The sequence below is a fragment of the Ursus maritimus genome, unplaced genomic scaffold (assembly GCF_017311325.1).
Source record: "Ursus maritimus isolate PB19 unplaced genomic scaffold, ASM1731132v1 scaffold_2, whole genome shotgun sequence".
Lineage (NCBI taxonomy): Eukaryota > Metazoa > Chordata > Mammalia > Carnivora > Ursidae > Ursus > Ursus maritimus.
The window spans coordinates 88,564,681-88,584,933 of record NW_024424452.1 but is presented as its reverse complement, the minus strand read 5'-3'; the positions used below and the strand labels follow the sequence as shown (position 1 = coordinate 88,584,933).

At 50.8% G+C, this 20,253-nt stretch overlaps 1 protein-coding gene across 1 annotated transcript in view; it reads left to right on the top strand.

Moving 5' to 3' along the window:
- Window positions 1-11,980: 11,980 nt before the first annotated feature.
- KIAA1614 (KIAA1614 ortholog) overlaps window positions 11,981-20,253 on the top strand; it is a 34,683-nt gene continuing 26,410 nt past the window's right edge. Inside the window, exons 1-4 of the mRNA XM_040634505.1 lie at window positions 11,981-12,029; window positions 12,222-12,323; window positions 12,985-13,998; window positions 14,721-14,784. Of these exons, the coding sequence (XP_040490439.1) occupies window positions 11,981-12,029; window positions 12,222-12,323; window positions 12,985-13,998; window positions 14,721-14,784 (1,229 nt within the window). The remainder of the gene's footprint in view (window positions 12,030-12,221; window positions 12,324-12,984; window positions 13,999-14,720; window positions 14,785-20,253) is intronic.

The window sequence follows — 20,253 nt, the reverse complement described above, 5'->3', positions numbered from 1 at the left end:
CGGGCAGGAAGAAGAGTCGAGCAGGAGCAATTAGAAATGAGTGAGGATAACCAGGAAAGAGAGAGGTCATGGAAGCTGAAGGAAGAGACAGATCCAAAAGGGGCAGAGTCGCAAACAGTGTCCTAAATCCTGCAGCCCTGGGCCCTGGCACCTGGGGGCAGGGCACAACCACTACGCAGGTGCAAAGACTATTGCTATTTTTATATAAAAAGAAGACTCATTCAGAGCTAGAATGAGCAACGTTGCTTCCTTTTAACATTTTTAATTAATAAACCTCCACAGAATTAACATAGTTTTTAACCACATGGCTGCACGTGCAAGTTGTCTGAGACTTCCTGGAGGTTCAGGAACTCAGTAGAGAAAAGTGGTTAGTGCGTGGTCTTTGGAGGCAGACTGTGGTCCTCCACTTACTCACTTTGGGTCTGAATCCTGACTGCCACCTACTGTCGCGCAGGTTACTTGACCATTCTACACCTCATTTCTTCACCTAGAAATATGAGTTCTTACTGATGAGCATTGATGAGAAGATTCTATAAAAGGACACGTATGACGCACTTAGCATAGTCTTTGCATATTGGCAATCAAGAAATGTTAGCTATGGGGTGCCTGGGTGGCTAAGTCGGTTAAGGGTCTGCCTTTGGCTCAGGTCATGATTCGGGTACTGGGATTGAGTCCTGCGTCAGTCAGTTTCCCTGCTCAGTGGGGAGCCTGCTTCTCCGTCTCTCTCTGCCCCTTTCTTCCCACCTCCCCACTTGTGCTCTGTGCTCTCCTCTCTCTCAAAATAAAGTCATTAGAAAGAAAGAAAGAGAGAGAGAGAGAGAAAGAGAGAGAGAAAGAAAGAAAGAAAGAAAGAAAGAAAGAAAGACATGTTAGCTACAGCAATAATATAATACTAATTATTGTTAATCCAGTCAACAAATATTTATTGAGTACCTACTATGTGCTAGGCAATATTCCAGGGCAGGGTAGGGCTGTCCAGTAGAAACACAATGCAAGCCATAAACACAAGCCCTGTATGTAATTTCAAATTACATATAATAGCCATACTCTAAAAATGCATCAATTACATATAAGTATTTACATATAGTATTAGATATAATATACTTTATTTAACCTAATACATCCAAAATATTATCATTTCAACATGTAATCTATATGAAAAATTATTAGTGAGATTTTTACATTCTTTTTTGTGTGACCACTTTGAAACCCACTGCGGCCGCCATATTGCACAGTGTTCTCTAGAGGCTGGAGATACAATGATAAGTAGGGACAGAGTCTGCCCTCACAAAGACTTACGTGTTTGAAGGAGAGATGGACAATAAGAAAGAAAGGGAGTTATCGAATAAAATAATTATTGACTATACTATCTAACTTCTACCCCACCTAGGAATAGGGTCTGACCCGGAGGGTGAGGTATATTTCACTGACTGCTTATCTCTGTTCCACTCCAGAGTACTGTTCACCCAGTTCTAGCTCCCTGATGCCCAGGAGACTTTAATCCTGTTCCCTGCAAGGGACAAGATCAGGGAGGATGCTTACTGAGCTGGTAAACTTAAAACAACCGTAAGCAAAAATAAAAATAACCGTATTATTGGTGTGGATTTCGTTAAACGAGATCCATTTCGAAGAGCCACTTCCTTTATTTGAGGGCTTCAGAAGGAAGACGGTGCTAAGTTGTCCTCTAAAATTAAATGGCAGAGAGAATATTGATACTCTTAGAAAGAAAAGTTATTTCTCTAAGTTCTTTTTATGATTTGTTATAATGACTTCTGCTTATGAAAATGGAACATTGTAAAAAGCCTGAAAATATCAAAAAGTACTAAGAAAAAATCTACCCAGACCTCAAATGCAGAGATGAATATTTTGATGTGTTTTCTGTCTTGTTTTATGCACAGATATGTATATAAATGTAGCTGTTTACCGATTTCTCGTGCACATTTATATGCTTAAAATCAAACCATAAGTCCTGTTCCTCTTCTGCTTTTCTGCCTAACACTTGCGTGAGCACGTTCTTATTTCACATTTCAGAACAGAGTGTGCTTCGAAGGGCTACGTAACGCCCCACCTTACAGAGATATCATAACTTCCATTCTAGGTGGACGTGGGTTATTCCAATATTTTGCTACTATAAATAATGCTGAATGAACTTCCTTTTACTCAAACCTTTGTTCTCATTTTTTATTTCCGTAGCATGGACCTTAAGAAAGGCATTGCTTTGTCCAGAGTTATAGCATACTTCAGATTTCTGTTTCACCACGATGAATTAATTGCCTTAAAAAATGCTACATGTCCCATAAGCGATGTGAGGAGAAAGCTCCTCTAACCGTACCCTCCCGATGTCTGCTATTACACTGAAACACTTTTTGCTGTTTTAAAGGGCTTAAAGGGTTTTAAGCGGTAACTTTATAATTATTTTCGTTTTCATTTCTGTTTTCTAATGATTTTGAACATACCATTTTATGGTTATTAGCTGTCTGTACTTCCTCTTTTACTGCAAACTATTTCTGTGCTGTGCTCGTGTTTCCTGTGTTCTTTGATGTACTGGCATCACATTGTGACTTAAATCCGTACGTGTCTAATGACTAACAATTTTGAGCACCTATTCATGTGTTTGTCGACCGTTTGGATATCCTTCTTGTGAAACGCCTAGTCACGTCTTTGTCCATTTTTAAACTTAGTTTCTCAAACTGAGGGCCTCAGAGGGGAGGGGGGTGGGGGAATGGGATAGACCGGTGGTGGGTAGTAAGGAGGGCACGTATTACATGGTGCACTGGGTGTTATACGCAACTAATGAATCATCGAGCCTTACATCGGAAACCGGGGATGTACTGTATGGTGACTAACATAATATATTAAAAAATCATTTTAAAAAAATAATAAACTTAGTTTCTGTCTTTTCTTGATTTTAAGAAGTTCAGGTGTATATTGGCGGTATATAGATATTGCAAACGTCTCCAAGTCTGTGATTTGCCTTTTCACTATCTTAAAAATGTTTTCTGATAAACAAATTCTTAATTCTGATGAAGTCTAATTTATCACTTCTGTCTTTCAAAGTTAGTACTATTTTTTGCTTCTTTAGGAAATATTTTCCTAGCCCAACATCCTAAAGATATTCTCCTGTTTTCTCCTAGAAGTTTGATTGTTTGGCTTTCATATTTTGTTCTATAATCAATCTCACGTTAGTTTTTGTGACTAGTATGAGGTGGGGGTCAAGGAGTCAAGATGTATTTCCTTCCCAATATGGATACACAATTGGCCGAGCACCGATTATAGGAAGATTACCCTCTCTTGCACTGCACTGCAGTGGGGCTTCGGTGGTAAGTGAGGAGACTGTACATGTGTGAATCTGTTTCTGGGCACTCTATTCTCTTCGTCTGTACTTTTAGTAATGCACATTGTCTGAATTAGAGTCCTTTTATTGTAAGTTTTGGTATTTACTAGCATAAGTCCTCCAGCACTTTCTTTTTGAAAATTGTCTTAACTCTTTTATATCCTTTACATGTCCATATAAACTTTAGAATCAGCTTGTCAATTGTTAGCAGAAAGAAAACCTGTTGTGATATAGGTCAGAATGCACTGAATACTATTATGGGTTGAGCTATGTCCCCCAAAACTCGTATGTTGAAATCCTAACCCTCAATACCTCAGAATTTGACATTGTTTGGAAATGGGATTGTTGTAGATGTAATTAGTTAAGATGAGGTCATACTAGAGTAGAGTGAACCCCTAATCCAATATGACTGATGTCCTTATAAGAAGAGGGAATTTGGACACAAACACGCACGCAGTGAGAACACCTTGTGAGGACTGAAGTTGTATTGGCACAAGCCACCTACCAGAAGCTGGAAGAGAGGCCTGGAGCACACCCTTCCCTAGAGCCTTCAGAAGGAGCGCTGCCCTGCTGAGACCTTGATTTTGGACTTCTGGCCCGCAGAACTTTGTCGTGTAAACCACCAGTTTGTGGTACTTCATTACCACAGCCCTTTCGAAGTAAACAAATACATAGATCAATTCTGGAGGAATTGACATCTTAACGATAGTAAGTTTTTTGATCTATGAACATGGTATATTCCTCCACTTATTCACATGTCTTCAATTTCTCTCAGTAATGTTTTGTAGTTTTCTTTTATATTTTAAAGATTTATTTATTTGTTTGTTTGTTTATTTATTTATTTTAGAGAAGAGAGAGTGTGCGAGCAAGGGGAGGGGCAGAGGGAGAGGGAGACAAGCAGACTCCCCACTGAGCGGGGAGCCTGACGTGGGGCTCGATCTCACGACGCTGAGATCACGAGCTGAGCTGATATCAAGAGTTGGACGCTTAACCAACTGTTTTGTAGTTTTCAGTGCAAAAGTCTTGCTAATGATCCTTGTCAGCTTTCATTCCTAGGCACTTGATGTTTTTTGATGCTTTTATTCATGGCACTTTTTATAAATCTCACTTTGGACTTGTTTGTTGCTAAGTGTATAGAAGTGCAATAGATTTTTATATATTGATTTTGTAGCCAGAAGCCATGCTAAATTTACTTCTTAATTTTAAGGGTTTGTAGTGCCTTTTGAATTTTTCTATAATCATGTAATCAGCAAATAATTTTATTTGTTTCCTTATTTATGCTTTTTTTTTCTTTTTCTAGTTGTATTGCACTAGATAGGGCTTCCCTTACAGCACTGAATAGAAGTGATGCTACTGGATAGCCTTTCCTTGTTCCCAAACTCAGGAAAAGCGTTCCATGTTTCACTACTGAGTATCATATTAGTTATATATATTTATTTTTTGAAAATGCGCTTTATGAGATGAATAAAATGTAGGATCTGTTTTTATATGTGCATAAATATATTATGTATACCATGTATATAGACAATATACATACTATATATTTACTATATTCATTATGTTACATTGCTCTGATTATTTATTTTGGCATAGTTCCTCTCTATTTTAATTATTATAAACTTAAAATACAATTTTGTGCTTTGTAGCATAGCCTCCTTTCCTCCCTTTTTTTTCTTTCCTTTCTTTTATAAAATTTTTTTCTTAAATATTCTTGCCTATATATGGAATCTTGACTGAAATCACATCTAAATCTTTAAAGTCAATGAAAATTTTCATCTTCATAATATACAATAAGTGTTGTGAGCACTAAGTATTTCTCCATTCACCCAGGTCTTCTTTCACATATATAGTAAAGTGGCGTTTTTTTAATATAGTTTCCATATTTTTAGAAATTATGAAATCTATGTACATTATATATACGCTATATTATATGCATTATACACATGATATGCTATGTGCATACATATAATGTGCATTGTAAAGAATAATAAAGTAAACATCCGTATATTTGCACCCAAGTCAATAAAGCATTACCTCTGCCTCTGAACCCCTTCTCCCCAGTTGTCATCTGCCATTCTCTTCCCACACTGCGGAGGCCACTATATAATCATCTGTGTTAGTAATTCTCTTGCTTTCTCTTAGTTTGACCCCATATGCATGGTATGTGTCTCTAGAGAATGTGTTGTTTAGTTTCATCTGTTTCTTTTTTTCTTGCTCTGCTTGCTTGGCAGCTCGTAAGAATCAGCCTCGTTGTTCTGTGTAGTTACCATTTGTTCATTTTCGTTGATCTCTAATGTTCCATTTTACAAATACACCAAAATTATCCCTTCTACTATTGATAAACGTTTGGATTGTTTTTGGTTATTTTGTATTGTGAACAATGTTGCCATTGATTTTCTTGTAAATGTCTTTGGTATAAAGGTTATTTCTAAATGGGTTATTACTTTTCTGGATTATACTCATATATTTCTTCATAGTGTCTCATATGTCTTAAGCAAATGAATAATATATTTCTGAACACTTTACTGTCTTTTCTCAAGATGAAAAACTGTCACAAACATGACTTCAGGTCTCAGTCATGCTCCAGTATTCTTCTCCCTGAATCTGGTTTCATTTTGCAGATGACAAAAGTGCCTCAGCCAAGATGATAGTGATTACTGACAGTCAGGTTAAAGCCAGGTGTCCTCTCCTCACCTCGATGTCGCCACCCACAGAGCAGGCAAGGTAGAATAGGAGGGAGAGTATTACAATATTTTCCTAATCCCAGTCACTTCCCTGTGGTTAGGATTATGAAATGCAAAACTGTGATTTGGACTTGGGCATGGGAACAGATGCCTAGCAGAGTGAGGGCAGATGTGGGCTAAGGGGCCATCAAAGGCGGTGAAGTCCGAGGTCCTTATCTGCAGGGAAGGTCCCCGTCCCATCTCCGGGGACACCATGCCCACCAGCCTGGGGAGGTGGTTCGGGCTAACCCCAGCCAGGGAAGAACCATGCTTCTGTTCTCCTCCGGACTAGGGCAATTCAGGGAGGTGTGGCATAGAAGAGTGTGTGTGTGTGTGTGTGTGTGCGTGTGCGTGTGCGCCTGTGTGCGTGTGCTGGAGTGTGCAGAGACGCATTAACAAGGTGGTGCTTTCTGGCGGTGCCCAGTTGTGTTGCCTGAATGTATGCATTTCTGGGACCCTCTCCCACCCTGTTTGTGCCTCTCTCTCATCTGCTCCTCTCTCCTCCCCCATCCATTTCTTATTCTTTTTTTTTTTAAGATTTATTTATTTATTTATTTATTTGACAGAGAGAGACAGCCAGCGAGAGAGGGAACACAAGCAGGGGGAGTGGGAGAGGAAGAAGCAGACTCATAGCAGAGGAGCCTGATGTGGGGCTCGATCCCACAACGCGGGGATCATGCCCTGAGCTGAAGGCAGACGCTTAACCGCTGTGCCACCCAGGCGCCCCCCATCCATTTCTTCTGATAGCAAAGTTATCTCTCGATTTCCAGGCTCACTCAGAAGCCTAATGCCCCTACCACTGACTGGGATCAGTGAGCATGTGGGGGAAGAGGGAGGAAGGGCGGGGGCAAGTAGGCCTGGGCATCAGGTGAGAATGAGAGGCAGTTAGGAAGCCTGGGTGCTGGTCCTGGCCCTGCCAGGGACCAACTTCCTCACAGCCCCTGAGGCAGGACTGGCTATGTCGAGTGAATGAACCAAACCCTTCGGAAATGACCTTGATCCTTTCAGCAAGCAGCGGCCCTCTCTTCTCCTGTCAGGCATCCTTACTCGATAGGGATTTTTTCTTTCTTTCTTTTAGCTGCCTGGCGTTTAGTCAATACCTTTTATGTGGCAGGCACGTGGTAGGGGCCAGGGACACAGATTCCGATCAGGAAGTGCTCTGTGACTTGTCAGTGTGATAAATGGTCTGGCAGCAGCGGGCCCGCAGTGCTCTAACCCAGGTTAAGAGGACTGTGGAAGGTACTGGGGAAGACTTCCCTGAGGAGGGGCCATTGGGGTTGTGCAGAAGGTCTAGTTGGAGACAGCCAAATTGGCATGTGTGTGAAGGGAAGCAGGGTGTCTCAGGCTGAAGGAAAGCCTGGGCAAAGGCAAGGAGACAGGAATCAGGAGGCCAGTCAGGGCAGCTGGAAGCAGTTCCGTGTGGTGAGCGTGCAGGGTGGGCTGTCGGGCTGTGAGCCGAAGCTGGAGGCCCACAGGCCTTACGAAGGGGTTTGAGTTTGAACACAGGACATGTGCTTCTCCAGGCTTACTGGGCCTGAAAAGCTCTTGGGAAGCCCATTAGGAGGCCGACTCCCGAGGCTTACTCCAGCCTACAGAGTCAGAATCTCCACGAGCAGACCTTGCAATCAACCTCTCACCAGTGTCCCAGGAGAGTCCACACAGGCCCAGGTCACACCAGCCCGTGGGAAGTGGCAGGAGAGTTCTAAGCAGGGGAGAGGCGGGGGGGGGCTGACAGGTCCCAGTGCTCTCTTGGGCCTCTGCTGGAAAGAGAAGGCAAGGGCCTGAGGGAAGTCCCTGGAGCTGTGACCAGCCTCCCCAAGAGCCGCCGACAGGACCAGTTGCCTCTGTGTGCTCCTCAGACCATGTGCCCCATGTCCAAGATAGGGGTGACCAACTCCCCCCGGCAGTACAGTGGAGGGACGGCAGAGGCGTCCCTCCCGCCCCATTCCCACCCCACCCACCTCTAATGGTGTGACCTTGAAGGACCATCTCTCCCCCACCCCTTCATCCTAAGTGAAACCTGATTTCCACATTCAACATGGCTCCTTGTTCAAAGCTGTGTGTTCAGAGCATGTGGAGCGGAGGCGGGGAGGAGGAGTGAGAGGCCATGCTTTCATCCAGGCTAAGTGGAGGGAGGCTTCTTGGGATGGGGGGTTTCCCTCGTTGTTCAAATGGAGGAAGAAGGCTATGTGATTGCTACACACGATGTGTTCGTGTTCCTCCTAGATTTCTGTCCAAAACACGGTAACGAAGGATTCTGATACACAGGACATAAGGTACTTCTCCAGTCCAGAAAGGTGCCATGCTCAAGGTAGCCCACCTTCTAGGGTCCCCACTCCACAGGACAGCATCCAAGCTCCTCGGCCGGACCCCAGATGCCCTCCAGCAGGCCACGCCACCCCTGCTTTGCAGCTTCAGCCCTGCTCTTGCCTTTTCCAGTGTAACTTTTATACGTAGTAACAGTGGAACCAGGCAGTTTCACACCTGGATGCCTGTGTTTATGCTAATCTCTCTGACAGAAATGGTTCTCCCACCCCTCCCCCTCTGTCCGGCTAACTCCTGCTCTTTGTCCAAGACCCAGCGCTCCGTGGTACCCCTTCCACCCAACATAAACTTCAATCGCACACCTCAGCTGTTCCTGTGAGCAGACCTACACCACCACCCCATGCTAGCCTGAGGGGGAGCGCTCATACAGAAGGTTTCTGTTTCCCTCCCCTGCCCAACTTGACCAGAAATCCCTCAAGGACAGGGCCTGTGGTATCACATTTTGTCTTTCCTGTGCCTGGCGTGTAGTAGAAACTCAATGGATATTTGCTGAACCAAACAGAATCCAGATGAATGAGAAATGCCTTCTGATGTGTGAATGTTGGGATAATTTAATAGCTTCTGAGAACATGCTTGTTGGTATCTGTAGATGGCTTTTAAAACCTCTGTAGAGATGTGACACCCATCCCCCTATACTGAGTGTAAAGTAACAAATTTAATGAGTAAACTGAAGGTGATTATTTGCATCTCAAAAGGTGGGGGGCAGGTTTCCTTTAAACATTAAGCTTTTGCTGGAACTTTCAGAAACTTGCCTTACAGATCATTAACTTCTGGGGGTGGGGAACAGGAGCCATGAAGTTACCTCTAAGAGTCTGGGTTCTGAGATGCCTCTGAAAGGAGCAAGCAAGGCAGTTCTTGGAGCCCCACAAGACTGGATTCAGATTCCGACTAGACTAGCCGTGTGGCCTCAGGCAAGTCCCTTAAGCTCTCTGAACCCCGATTTCCTTATCCCTAAAGTGGAGATACACTACACTGACTTGGTGCATTGCTGTAAAGATCTGAAGGATCCTACATGGAGTCTCTTGGCTCGCAGAAGTTCCCCAATAATGGTAAGAGTATTGTTGTTGGGTTTGACAGTGTACATGGGCAAGAGGAAGGAGCCACACCGGGTTTCCAGCACTTGACCTTGGATTGCAGGAATAAGGAAGGCAGAGTGTCCAGACCGGAAGGGTCAGACTGCTGCGGCGGCGGCGTTTTGCTCTCACAGCACTTGACCTTGTTTTGGTTTTTTAGACTAACTTTTCATGCGGAACACGCACCTGCAGAGAGCTGGCCACCCCGTGCGTTGTGGTTGAAGTGAGGTCTCGGACTCTAGAAAGCCTACCACTTACTAGCTCTGTGATCTTGGGAAGATCACCTAACTCAGTTTGCTAATCTGTAGAAAGGAGACAGTAAACAGTACTCATCTCTTAGGGTTACCGTATGAGATAAGGAATGTGAAGTGCTTAGCCCAATGCCAGGTGCACGGTACCTCCAGAAATCTCTGTAAATGGCACATTACTGTACTATGAAGAGATCCGTACTAATAAACGGCAGTAAGTGCCCTGTTGGAGGAACAGCTTGCTCTGGGAATACAGAAGGAGGTAGGGATTCACTTGCAAGAGCACTGACCCCAGACTTTGCAGACCACCCCATGGCAGAGCTGTGGGACCTTGGGCCTGTTCTGTAACATGGAGGGTTTGCCCTAGATAATCTCTCAGGTTCCTCAATTAGCCCAAGGCCAATCTAGCACAGCTTCTCAAACAGCTGCTTTCAGGCCTGGGGGGTTTGTGCCCTGCCCAGATCCCCCCCCCACTACAGGATAAGTCCTCCTCACTCAAGAGCCAGGCCTCCCCCCGCAGGCACTTAGCACATTGTGGGTCCTGTTGCTGTGCTTGTCATGGTGACAGGAGCATGCAAGTACAATTAGGAGAGCAACCCGTACTTGAGCGAGAAGCTTGTCCAGCTGAAGGAACGATGAATGAGCACTTTTCTCTTTGCAGAGATTTCTGGAATCTCCTGGGTCCTAACTCTCTTATTGTTGCCTGTCCTTTGTTGACAAATGTTTGGAAACGGGTGATTCGCTACCTCCCTCTGGGAGGAAAGAGAAAGCTCCGTTGGTTTGGGCCGCAGGCTGCAGGTAAAGGCCTTTGCTGCTACTTCCTCCCAGGTGTGGAAAAAGTGACAAGGTCTCGTCAGGCGTCCCCAGGGCTCTGAGAACCGGTCCCTATCCCAGGGGCTGGCAATGCGGGTACCAGCGCTCCCTTGGGCAGGGCAGGAGGGAACCCGCTTCCACTCCGGGTACCCTCGCGCCTCTGGAAAGCAGCAACGAATGACCTTGACCTCTGAGGCAAGAGCACCTCGGAGCGAGCAGGCCGAGTTCTCTGGAAAAGTTGTCTAAACAAAGGGCATTCCTTCGCTTCCACCCCGAGAGCCGAGCCTCCTCCCAAGCCCCGGGTGTAGAGTGACACGCATCCCGCCGAGCAGGGGAGGAAAGCGGTGTTTTCCTAGCCTTGGCTCGCGTGGGGCCGGGTCCCGCGCCGCGCGCCCGCAAAAGCCTCGCCCGGCCGGCGCTGGCCGCGCGGCCCCGACTGCGGGCCCCGCGCGAAGGGGTCGGTCCCGCGGCGTCCTCCAAGCGCTCGAGCCCCTCGGTCCCCGCGCCGCGGGCCCGCTCGTGCTCCCTTCCCCGGGACGTGGGAGCCCGCGGCCGCCCAGGCGAGCGGAGGGCGGCGGAGGCCGGGGTGGGGGCACCGTCCCGCTCCTCCAGCCCCTTCCGCTGCCCCGCCTTTCTGCCCTCCGCGCTCCCTCTCTCGGCTCCCGGCCCGGGGCGCGCCAGGCTGGGCCTCTCCCGCGCGGCCAGAGCCGGGGCCGAGCGGCCCATGCCGCTGCCTTCCAGCCCGGGCCGCGCCCGCTGCCCCCGCGGACGCGCAGGCAGGCGGCGGCCCGCACCCCACGGCGCGGCCGGCACGGAGGGCGGACGGCCGGAGGAGGGCCGCGCCGCTCGGCGGGATGGAGGGGGTGCCGGAGGCGGCGGCGGCCCGGGCCGCGGCCGGCGGCCCCGAGTGAGTACGCGGGAGCGAGGCGCCGGGGCGGCGGGGGGCCGAGGGGAGCGCAGGGGAGGGGGGCCGGCCGCGCGCGGCCTCGGAGCGGACAGGGGCGCGGGGAGGCCGCGCTGCGCATCCTTCGCGCTTCAGCCCGAGGGAGTCGGAGCCGACGCCGGGCTCGGCCGGCCGACAGTCGGGCGGCGCCCCGGAAGGCTGCCCGCGCCCCGTGGAGCCCCGTGCAAGGCTCGCGTGCTCGACGGGCTGCGGCCACGGGTGCTGCGGGAACGCGGTTCCAGAGCCTACCGTCAGAAAGGGCTTTGCGTCTCCCTGGCACTGCCCCGAATCCCCTGCTTTCTGAACTGAACTTTGGAAGAGAGGATTCGGTGGCTGGGCTGCAAAGAGAAAGCTGGTAAATTCTGGATGAACTGGTGGAGGACATGGTCTCGCCGTCCTGAAGATAGTTCTTATACTTCCCAGGCTTAAGGCTGATGTGACATTTGCACTATGTATGTATTTTGCTTTATGAACTATGTACATTCCTGAAACATGTATAAATCAAATTGTAATAAACGACGATGGAGGGACTTGCCATTTCAGGGAATTCTGTGGTGAACTTTAGTCCATGTATGAAGTGAAAAATTAGCTCCTACTTTGTAATTTATGTAAATACGAATTTTTATACATGCAGTTTACTTCAAGTGAGACATATCTAAATGTATGTGTTTAAGGAACTTTTTCTCAGAGAGTGGGGTAAATATTAGTGCACTGAACCACTTGGTGAATAAAATCCCTTGCTCGCTTTCATTCTGTGTGAAGACATTGACATCAACTCTGCCACCGAGGAGCTGTGTAATTCTGGCAAGTCACACAACCTCTCCACACTGGATATTCTCCTCTACAGAATAGGGGGAGTTGGGGGTAAGGGATCACCTGATCACTGAGTGCTTTGAAAGAGCCCAGGCCTTGGAAGGAGATTTGCATTCTAAATCCAACCTCCTTTCAGTACCTGTGTGACCAGATCTCTGTGTGCCTCGGTTTCTCTGTCTGTGAAAATGAGGAAGATAATCCCCTTCTGGCAGAGTGTGTGAGGATCGTTTGAGAGAGTGTGTTTGAAGGCTCTTGCAGGTAGGAGTTGGTGACTGGTCATGGCCACCCTTTGAGCACAGCCCCATGCTACTGTCCTGTGGCTTGTACACAGGGAGGCACCTTCAACCAGAGGGTCAGATCCTGTGTGGTATCTTCCTGAAGTCCTCATCCTCGTTGGCTCCCCTTAAAAAGGAAGGAGCTTGTTAGCTCTTAGCAGATGTTGACACCCTCCACTTAGACTGCCTGTCAACAAAGATGGAGGACTGGGATTGGGAAATCTGGCCCCTGTTGTCACTCTGGTCCACATCCAGCTGTTGTTTGAAGCTTCATTGTGCCCCATCTGTAAAATGGGGATAGAAAAACTAGAACCCTGCTCAGCTTTGGAAGAAAAAACTCAATAATTTATTTGTGCCATCTAGTGATATATATTTTTCAAAGCTCTGTCCCCAGGTTGTTCTCATCTGCACAGGGCTCAATGACAAAACACTTTGAGAACCGAGGAGGTTGTTGGTGCTACTAGCCACACGCTGGGTCTCAGGAGCTCTATCTGTTTTCTCCTCCAGAGGGACCCAAATAAGGAGCAGAACAGCCAGCTCCATGGAGATGACCTCAGCTGTGGAGAGAAGTGGCCCTGAGCCACCACTGGATCATGGACACCTCCCGAGACCCTGGTCCTGCTCTCTGGAAGACAGAACACCCAGCCTGATGGCCCCCCAGCATCTCAGGGCATGGGGGATACAGCTCCAAGGTCCCTCTGTGCTGGAGTCCAAAGTGAGGGCCTTGAAGGAAAAAATGACGGCAGGCAAACAGGGGGTGAGCCCCTGCCTCACTTCTCATGAGCGGCCATCCAAGAAACCCAAATGCAGGAGAGTCAAGATGGGCGGAGCCGGGACTCTGTCGGAGGGGTCTTCCTTGCCAGTTGCTGAGGGGGTCCTCCCTGCTCAGAATCTGACTGATGGGCAGCTGGACAGCGGTATCAACAAGGAGGAACCTGCCCAGAACGGGATTCCCAGACCTCCCAGGCCGCCTTCTCCCAGGCTTGAGTGCCGGAACGGGAGGAGCCCGTGGCCTCCAGCAGCTGTACCGCCTTTGCCTGACAATGAGAGGAGTCTGCTGCCAGGGCCTGGCTCTTTGCAAGAGAGCCCCGTTCACAGAGTCACTCCGAGCCGGCCTGGGGGCCCTGGTCCTTGTAACAAAACTGCCCATATGCGCAACCTGAGGAAAGGAAGGTCATATGCCATTCAGGATGGTCTAGTTACAGGGGGAGACCTAGACAGCTTGTCTCTGACCTGCGAGGAGGACTTTGTTCCTAGGCCAGCCCTGCTAGGGGGCCTCTGGCGAGCTGGAGAGCTGGGGGCTCTGGGCCCTGGGGGCAGTGCCTTATCCCTGTCTGACCGGGTAGAGAGGAACCGCCTTCTGCTGCAGGAGATGCTAAATGTTGGGGGTCAGGGCCCCCCCAAGGTGGGAATCCCAGCCTGGACTCCATGCTGGGACAGAGGTCTACCAGGTAAGGCTCACTCTGTCAGTCTGGGTGGTGGGGGCAAAAGGAGGGAGTCCAGGAGGAGACGAGGGGCAAGAGGGTACCCGTGGAGGGGTGCGGCAGGAAGGGGGGAGAAAAGCACAGCTGCCGGCCCCCTAGTTCCTCAAGATGGCCTGTTAGTCTGGGCTTTGACATAGATTCTTTACCACCTCACAGCTAGCCTGTCTGCTGAAGACCCCCGTGACCCCCCAGACCAATTGGAGGCTATCCTCTTAGCTTGGGGTGGAGGCGACCATGATTTCTTCCCTGTGGCTTAAGGCCTTTTCCGGAGTGGCATTTTACACCTTCCTCCAATGACTTGTCCCCAGCCCCCAGTGGACCTCACTGCCTTCTGGCGGAAACCCCACCCCCAGAGAGGGCAGGGGTTGTCAGGTTGCAGCTCTGCTGGGATGTGTGAATGTTCAGGCCTGAGAGAGCCTTCTTCCACGTCCTTCCTCCCACTCCAAAATTCCACTCCTCACCCCACACCTGAGAGGACCCACTCAGTCCCTTCGCCCATGGCAGTGCCCACCAGCTGTCACCATGACAGGCTGTGCCTCCGCTTCTGGGCAGAGACACAGAGTAGGGTTGGGTTTATCTCGGGAGTAAGCCGCTCCTGGAGAAAACTTCCTTCTCCGTGTTCATTGAGTGGCCTCTGAGAGCCCAGTTTCTGGCTCTGCCCTGATCTCTGCTTCTGTTGTGTGTCCTAGAGCGACCAGCAGGGGACGTGGACTGGGACTCAGGCATCTCCCTGCAGGACTCAGACCAGAACAGGTGAGAGTCCAGGGTGCACACATCCTCTCCTGCCCTCCTCACTGGGGTCCCCAGCACCAGAAGAGTGGGAGACCTCGAGAAAGCAAGAGGCAGGCAGACCGCGCCCCCCACCCTGCACCAGCAGACCAGTGGACGGTGGGCCGCTGTGGATCCTCTTATCTGAGACCCCATAGAAGGTGTCAGTCCCACCAGGGCTCATGGGTGCCTGACAACTAGTTGAGCAAAACCACTGGCACAGGACACTGTGCCGAGAGCACTGCCAACGACCTGCACTGCATCCCTGGCTGTCCCTTCCCCGGCCCTGGACTCGGTCTCCTGATCTTCAAGGTGGCCCCAATAGTATATGTCCAGTTCCCTTCACAGGACCGTGTGGGGCTAACAGGAGAGAATTGTTGTGAAAATCCTTAGGGAAAGTCCGCGGATTGCAGAGTTTTTACCCCACGGTTCCTTCCCCACCCAGGGGGTGTGCTGGCTCCTGTAAAGGGGTTCACCTCCTCCGACCTCACCCGTGACATCCCACAGACGTTGCGGCAGCCCCTCCACCAGGGTCTCTGGGCAGCTGGCGTCCCTGGGGTGGTCGGGGCGGTGGGGCCGCTCTCCGGATTAGGTAGTGTCCTGGCAGCATATGCGCTCCGTGGGGCTGAGGGCCACCCCTGGTGCCTGCTCAGAGGTTGGCCTCAGTCTTCAACGAGCTCCTGGCTCCGGGCACACCAGGCTCCATGTCTCCAGCTGTGCAGTGACATCACTTGGTGAGGGTCTCCTGGTTTCTGTGGAGGACAGAGGTCACCATTGTTGCTTCCTCATTACCGGGCCACTCCCTGCATAAATTCCACTTCAGTTGACCTGCCTTCCAGAAAACGTGGGTGGGACACCCCCCGTCCTGCTTTCACAAATCAAGGGCTGCCCTGATTCAGGCGAGCCAGCTTGTGCTTGGCTACTGGCCTTTGCAGTGGCCTTGGCCAAGGGTCTGGTGGAGAGGGGGCTTTCTGGCTCCTTCGTCCCTCATTATTTATGACTCGGAATCATAGTTGACTCCCCTCTGCGTGGTCCCCATGTAACCTGGCCACGGTATGGAGGAGTGTGACGGCAGAAAGGACTGGTCCTCGGTGACGCGCTGTCCTCCTCTCCGTCCCCTCCTCCTTGCTTGGGGAGCCCATAGAGGAGGCAGCTGGGGCAGACATCCCTTGTGTCCTGTGAGATGGTGCCTCCTCTTCTTGCAGGGGCTCCTGCCCACCACCTCTCCCACCCTTCCCCCCAGGCCTGGAGAGAGGCCCAGACTCGGGACGTTGCCCCATGTTTTGTCCAGAGCTCAGTGTTGACTTGCTTACTGGATAGTAATAAAAATATCCATTTTAGAGGAGGAGAACCTCAACCGTAGTGAAGGAAGGGACATTCCCCTCAAGTCCTGTGAGGAGGTGGCGTTTGTGCAGAAGCCTCAGGATGGGGACTTCTGGACTGTTGTTTAAACTGCCAGGCCACCTGCAGCATATTAGGGTTCAGGTAGGCTGTGTGTGCAGGTCTGGGGTGAGTAGGTGTGCGCATATATGTGTATGTGTGATGGGCGTGTGTGCGTGCGTGTGTGTGTGGAGAAAGAAGTGGTCTTAGTGAGTTTTAAGACTGTGCCCAGCATATATCTGAGCATAGAGCTGGCCTGGGGAAAACTTTGTCCTCTGGAGTGCTCCACTGACCTCCCTTGGCAATCTAGTCAGGCCCCCACTGAATAGAGACCCAGGCCGAAGGGCCAGGGAACGTATCTAGTTCAAGGATGAGAGAAACATCGGCCATGTCTTGAGGCCCCCTTGGCCAGAGCTCCTCATTTGGTTCTCTCAGCTCTGTAATCCCGGAGTGCCAACCGGACCAGCGTCCTGGGGATTTAGTGTCTGTACAGAGGGGCCGAGGGCCCTGGGCAGTGGCGCGTTCTGACACGGTGGCCGTGCGTCTTGGTGGCCGTCCTTCAGCGGGTTAGGACGTGCTCTGGCAGGGAGTCCTCCAATCTCCTCTGAGGGAGTGACGCAGAGAAGGTCCTGCCTCACACTCAGGTCCAGCATCAGTGCCTTTCAGGGTTGCAATCAAATATCCATTTGACCACGGTAATCCAGCGTGCATTTGGTTACAATTGTCTACAATTGTGACTGCTTTGCATCGTGATCAGACAAGAAGCTAATGAAATGATGGTTACTGCAGAGCCCGACACAGTCGTCACTGTGTGACGGGGGGCGCAGGCCAGCCTGTTGGGGGGTCGTCACTGGGAGAGTCAGCCTTGTAGGTAGGACACCCAAGATGCTACAGGAACACCAGAGGTGCCCCGGGACCCCAAATGCTGAGGGCCAAATGCAGAGGAGACCTCCATCCCCTGACCCCAGGGTGGTCCCTGTACTGAGGGGCAAGAGAAGGCGGAGTCCTAGAGAGCTGGAACCGGCCGGCGGGCGGTCCTTCCCTCTGGAAGTCCATGCCAGCCCTTCCCTTGGCCAGCGCCTACTGTGTGCGGGGCCTGTGCAAAGTCTCTGCCCACATTCTCACTTTATCCTAGTAACTGACTGCTGCAGTTGTTCCTGTTTCCCTGACAAAGAGACCCCTCTGGGGGGAGCTTAAGTGACTTCCAGGGTCATACAGCTCCTAAGTGTGGGAACCAGGATTTGCAGGCAGCGGGGCCTGTGCTCTCGCCCTTATGTCGCACTGCCACAGCTGTCCTCTCTGTGCCCCACAGGCCACGCCTCGAGTTAGGGATCTGGGGGTCTTCTGCCTCCCCCAGTGTGGCGAGTTGTTCTCAGGGATGGGCAAAGAAGGGGAGGTGACAGGGTGCACGGCCTAATCTTGTTTCTCTCCCAAGCCACTGTTGAGATGATTTGGGGAGTGGGGTTCTGGTTTGGGGAGAGGACGTGGGAGGTAAGCACTTCAGAGAGGGCAGACGGGCCAGTGCTGTCGGCCACATGTTCACAGGGTGACTGGGATCTGGACCCATCGGAGACAGGAGTGGGGAGGAGAGTGAAGCGGGCTCTGTGCTCAGGGCTGACTCCGCCCTCTTCCATCCTTAGCGGCCCATGGGCATCCCATCCCCACGCCATAAAATGGCCAGGACCAGCTCGGCCTCTTCCCTATCTTGAGGCTCTGAGAGAGCAGATCAGGATTACAGATTTCCTTAGGATCCCGAGTTAACCCGGCTTGCGCAAAACACACGTGAAGCCCGAGGTGCAGCGGCAATCGTCGCAATCCTCACCCCAGGCCCTGCACCGAAAGGGAGTCGTGAGCTGAAAGCACCCCGCGGTGGGCGGCTGCAGGTGCCAGGGCGCCCCCTGGAGGCCGGCTCTGGCTCAAATCAGGACCTTCCGTGTGAGCTCAGGGCTCCAGATCCTCGAGTGTGTCTCCAGAGCTTTAATGATTGCTCTGCTTTGGGGAAAATGCGGAGGAGGGGGTCTCTGGGGTTGAGTTTTATCTGTGCTCAATGATGAAGGAAACTCAGAGGATTCCCTAGGTTGTTGATTCCTCCCCCATCCCTGTGGCAGAATTATGCCCATTTCAGAAGCTGAGGCTCGAGGCTTCCCCATCCCATCCACACTCCTCTTCATGAGAGCGTCCTGTGAGCCGACCACTGTGTGTGATTTCAGAGGGAATTGCCCATTTTTGTGCTCACTGCCATCTTTGCCCGCACCAGCTTTGGCCGTCGAGGTTGTTGCTGGGTCTCCTCCTGGAGGTCCTTGGGGACAAAAACTATGCCGATCTGATCTCTAGGAACCGTGCCTGCCAAGTAGCTGCATGGAACAGGCCCTCGGAAAACGTTTGACAGAGGCACGCCGACGGGAGTGTAGGCGGGCTTGACAGGAGCTGGGTGGATGCAGGACAGGACACCCCCGGTGACCTGCGGGAATGCTTTCGAGAAGACTGAAGTGGAATGCATGGATCCTACAGGATACAAGATGGGAAGCCTGGCTCCCCATTTATGGAGAGCTTTGGAATTGAGATTGTAAGTAGGGCAGTAAGAAGTGGAGAGACGTTCACCATCTTCCTCCTGCGGCACCCACTGCCGTCCATAGTCGGACTACCGTGACTTTTGACAGTGCAGGGCTGTTGCTGTGCCCTGTGGCCTGGCACCCATGCTCCAGAGCTGGTGAGAAGCTTTGGAGATCACTGTGGCTGACTGGTCAGGTTCTGGATCTTCTGAGCCCCTAGGATCAGGGGGTGTGATGAGTCCTGGGGGTGAACGTGGGAGAAGAGGCGCTCTTGCATATCCCCAGGATTCTCTGGGCTGTAGGGGTACCTGAGGACACCCCAAGGTAAGGGAGTAATGAAGGGTGGCAGAGCCCAGCCTATCCTGCATATCCCGCCACCCCCCATCCCGCCACTGACTCAGATATACAGACACAAAGGAAAACTGGAGGAAAGCCCCCTGGCACTCCCAACCGCACCAAGAGTAAACTTAAAAAGAAAGAGGAAACCACTCACCAGTGTTCCGATACCGTGCTGTGATTATCTAGGGTTCTAAGCCCTGCGTGGGGAAGGGAGGACGCCAACGCTTGAAGCCTTGACACACAGCTTGTGCACCTGGAACCTTCATGCCGCATCATGACCACAGCTCACATACTCGCCACACATGGAAATCCCACGGTGGTCCCAGTCTTTGTGAATGCAGAGGCTGTAGGAAGCTAATTTCCCCTAGCCCTCCTTCCTGGCCTCTGGAGTTGAGCCGGCCACTCGCCCTCCTACTTGGGGGTGTCTCGGGCACCTGCCACCGCACACTGAGGCTGGGCAGTGCTGCCCAGAGGGGCTTCCCCCTAGGGAATTTGTTAGCCTTCGAGAAGGTAAGAACAGAGCCAGCCCTTCTACTCTCTCCCAGTAATAAGTTGGCATCCTAAGGAAGCACTGCTTGCCTCCACCCAGATCCTTGTCAAGGTGTTCAATGAGAGGCGAACCCTACAGCCATTCTTAAGGACCCCCGCTCTTCCTTCTCTGCTGAGAAGTATCTTTTATTCTCGGGGCAGTAGCTTCCCTGTGCTACCAGATAGGCTCCTCTGGCTCCCCATTCTACAGACGTTGCCTCTTCTGTGAAACCCTGTCGAGAGCTGTCTAGAGCAAAACCACCGAGCCTTCTCGAGCTTCCGACCAGTTTTCCTTCCAAGCGTACCTTCCCTTGCAGACGACGATGGCAAGGTGATCTCTTTGGCGGGGATTTCAGTTCATGGTTGGGGATCCCATCCTTTGTTCATAACGGGGAGAGTAACCTAAAAAAATAGCACTACTAATAAGAGCAGTAGTAACAGTGAATGCTAACGCTGAATCTTACCCAGTACCTGGCTCTGCGATAAGCTCTTTTAAAAGGAGATTAATCTCACTTACGACTGAGCCCTTAGTTGGCAGATGAGGAAACTGAGGCGTAACCCCAAAGTAACCTGCCGGGGTGACCCACTTGTAAGGGGCAGCCCAGGATTAGGACCCAGTTAGACCCTGGTTCTACCACCCCAGAACCACACCTGG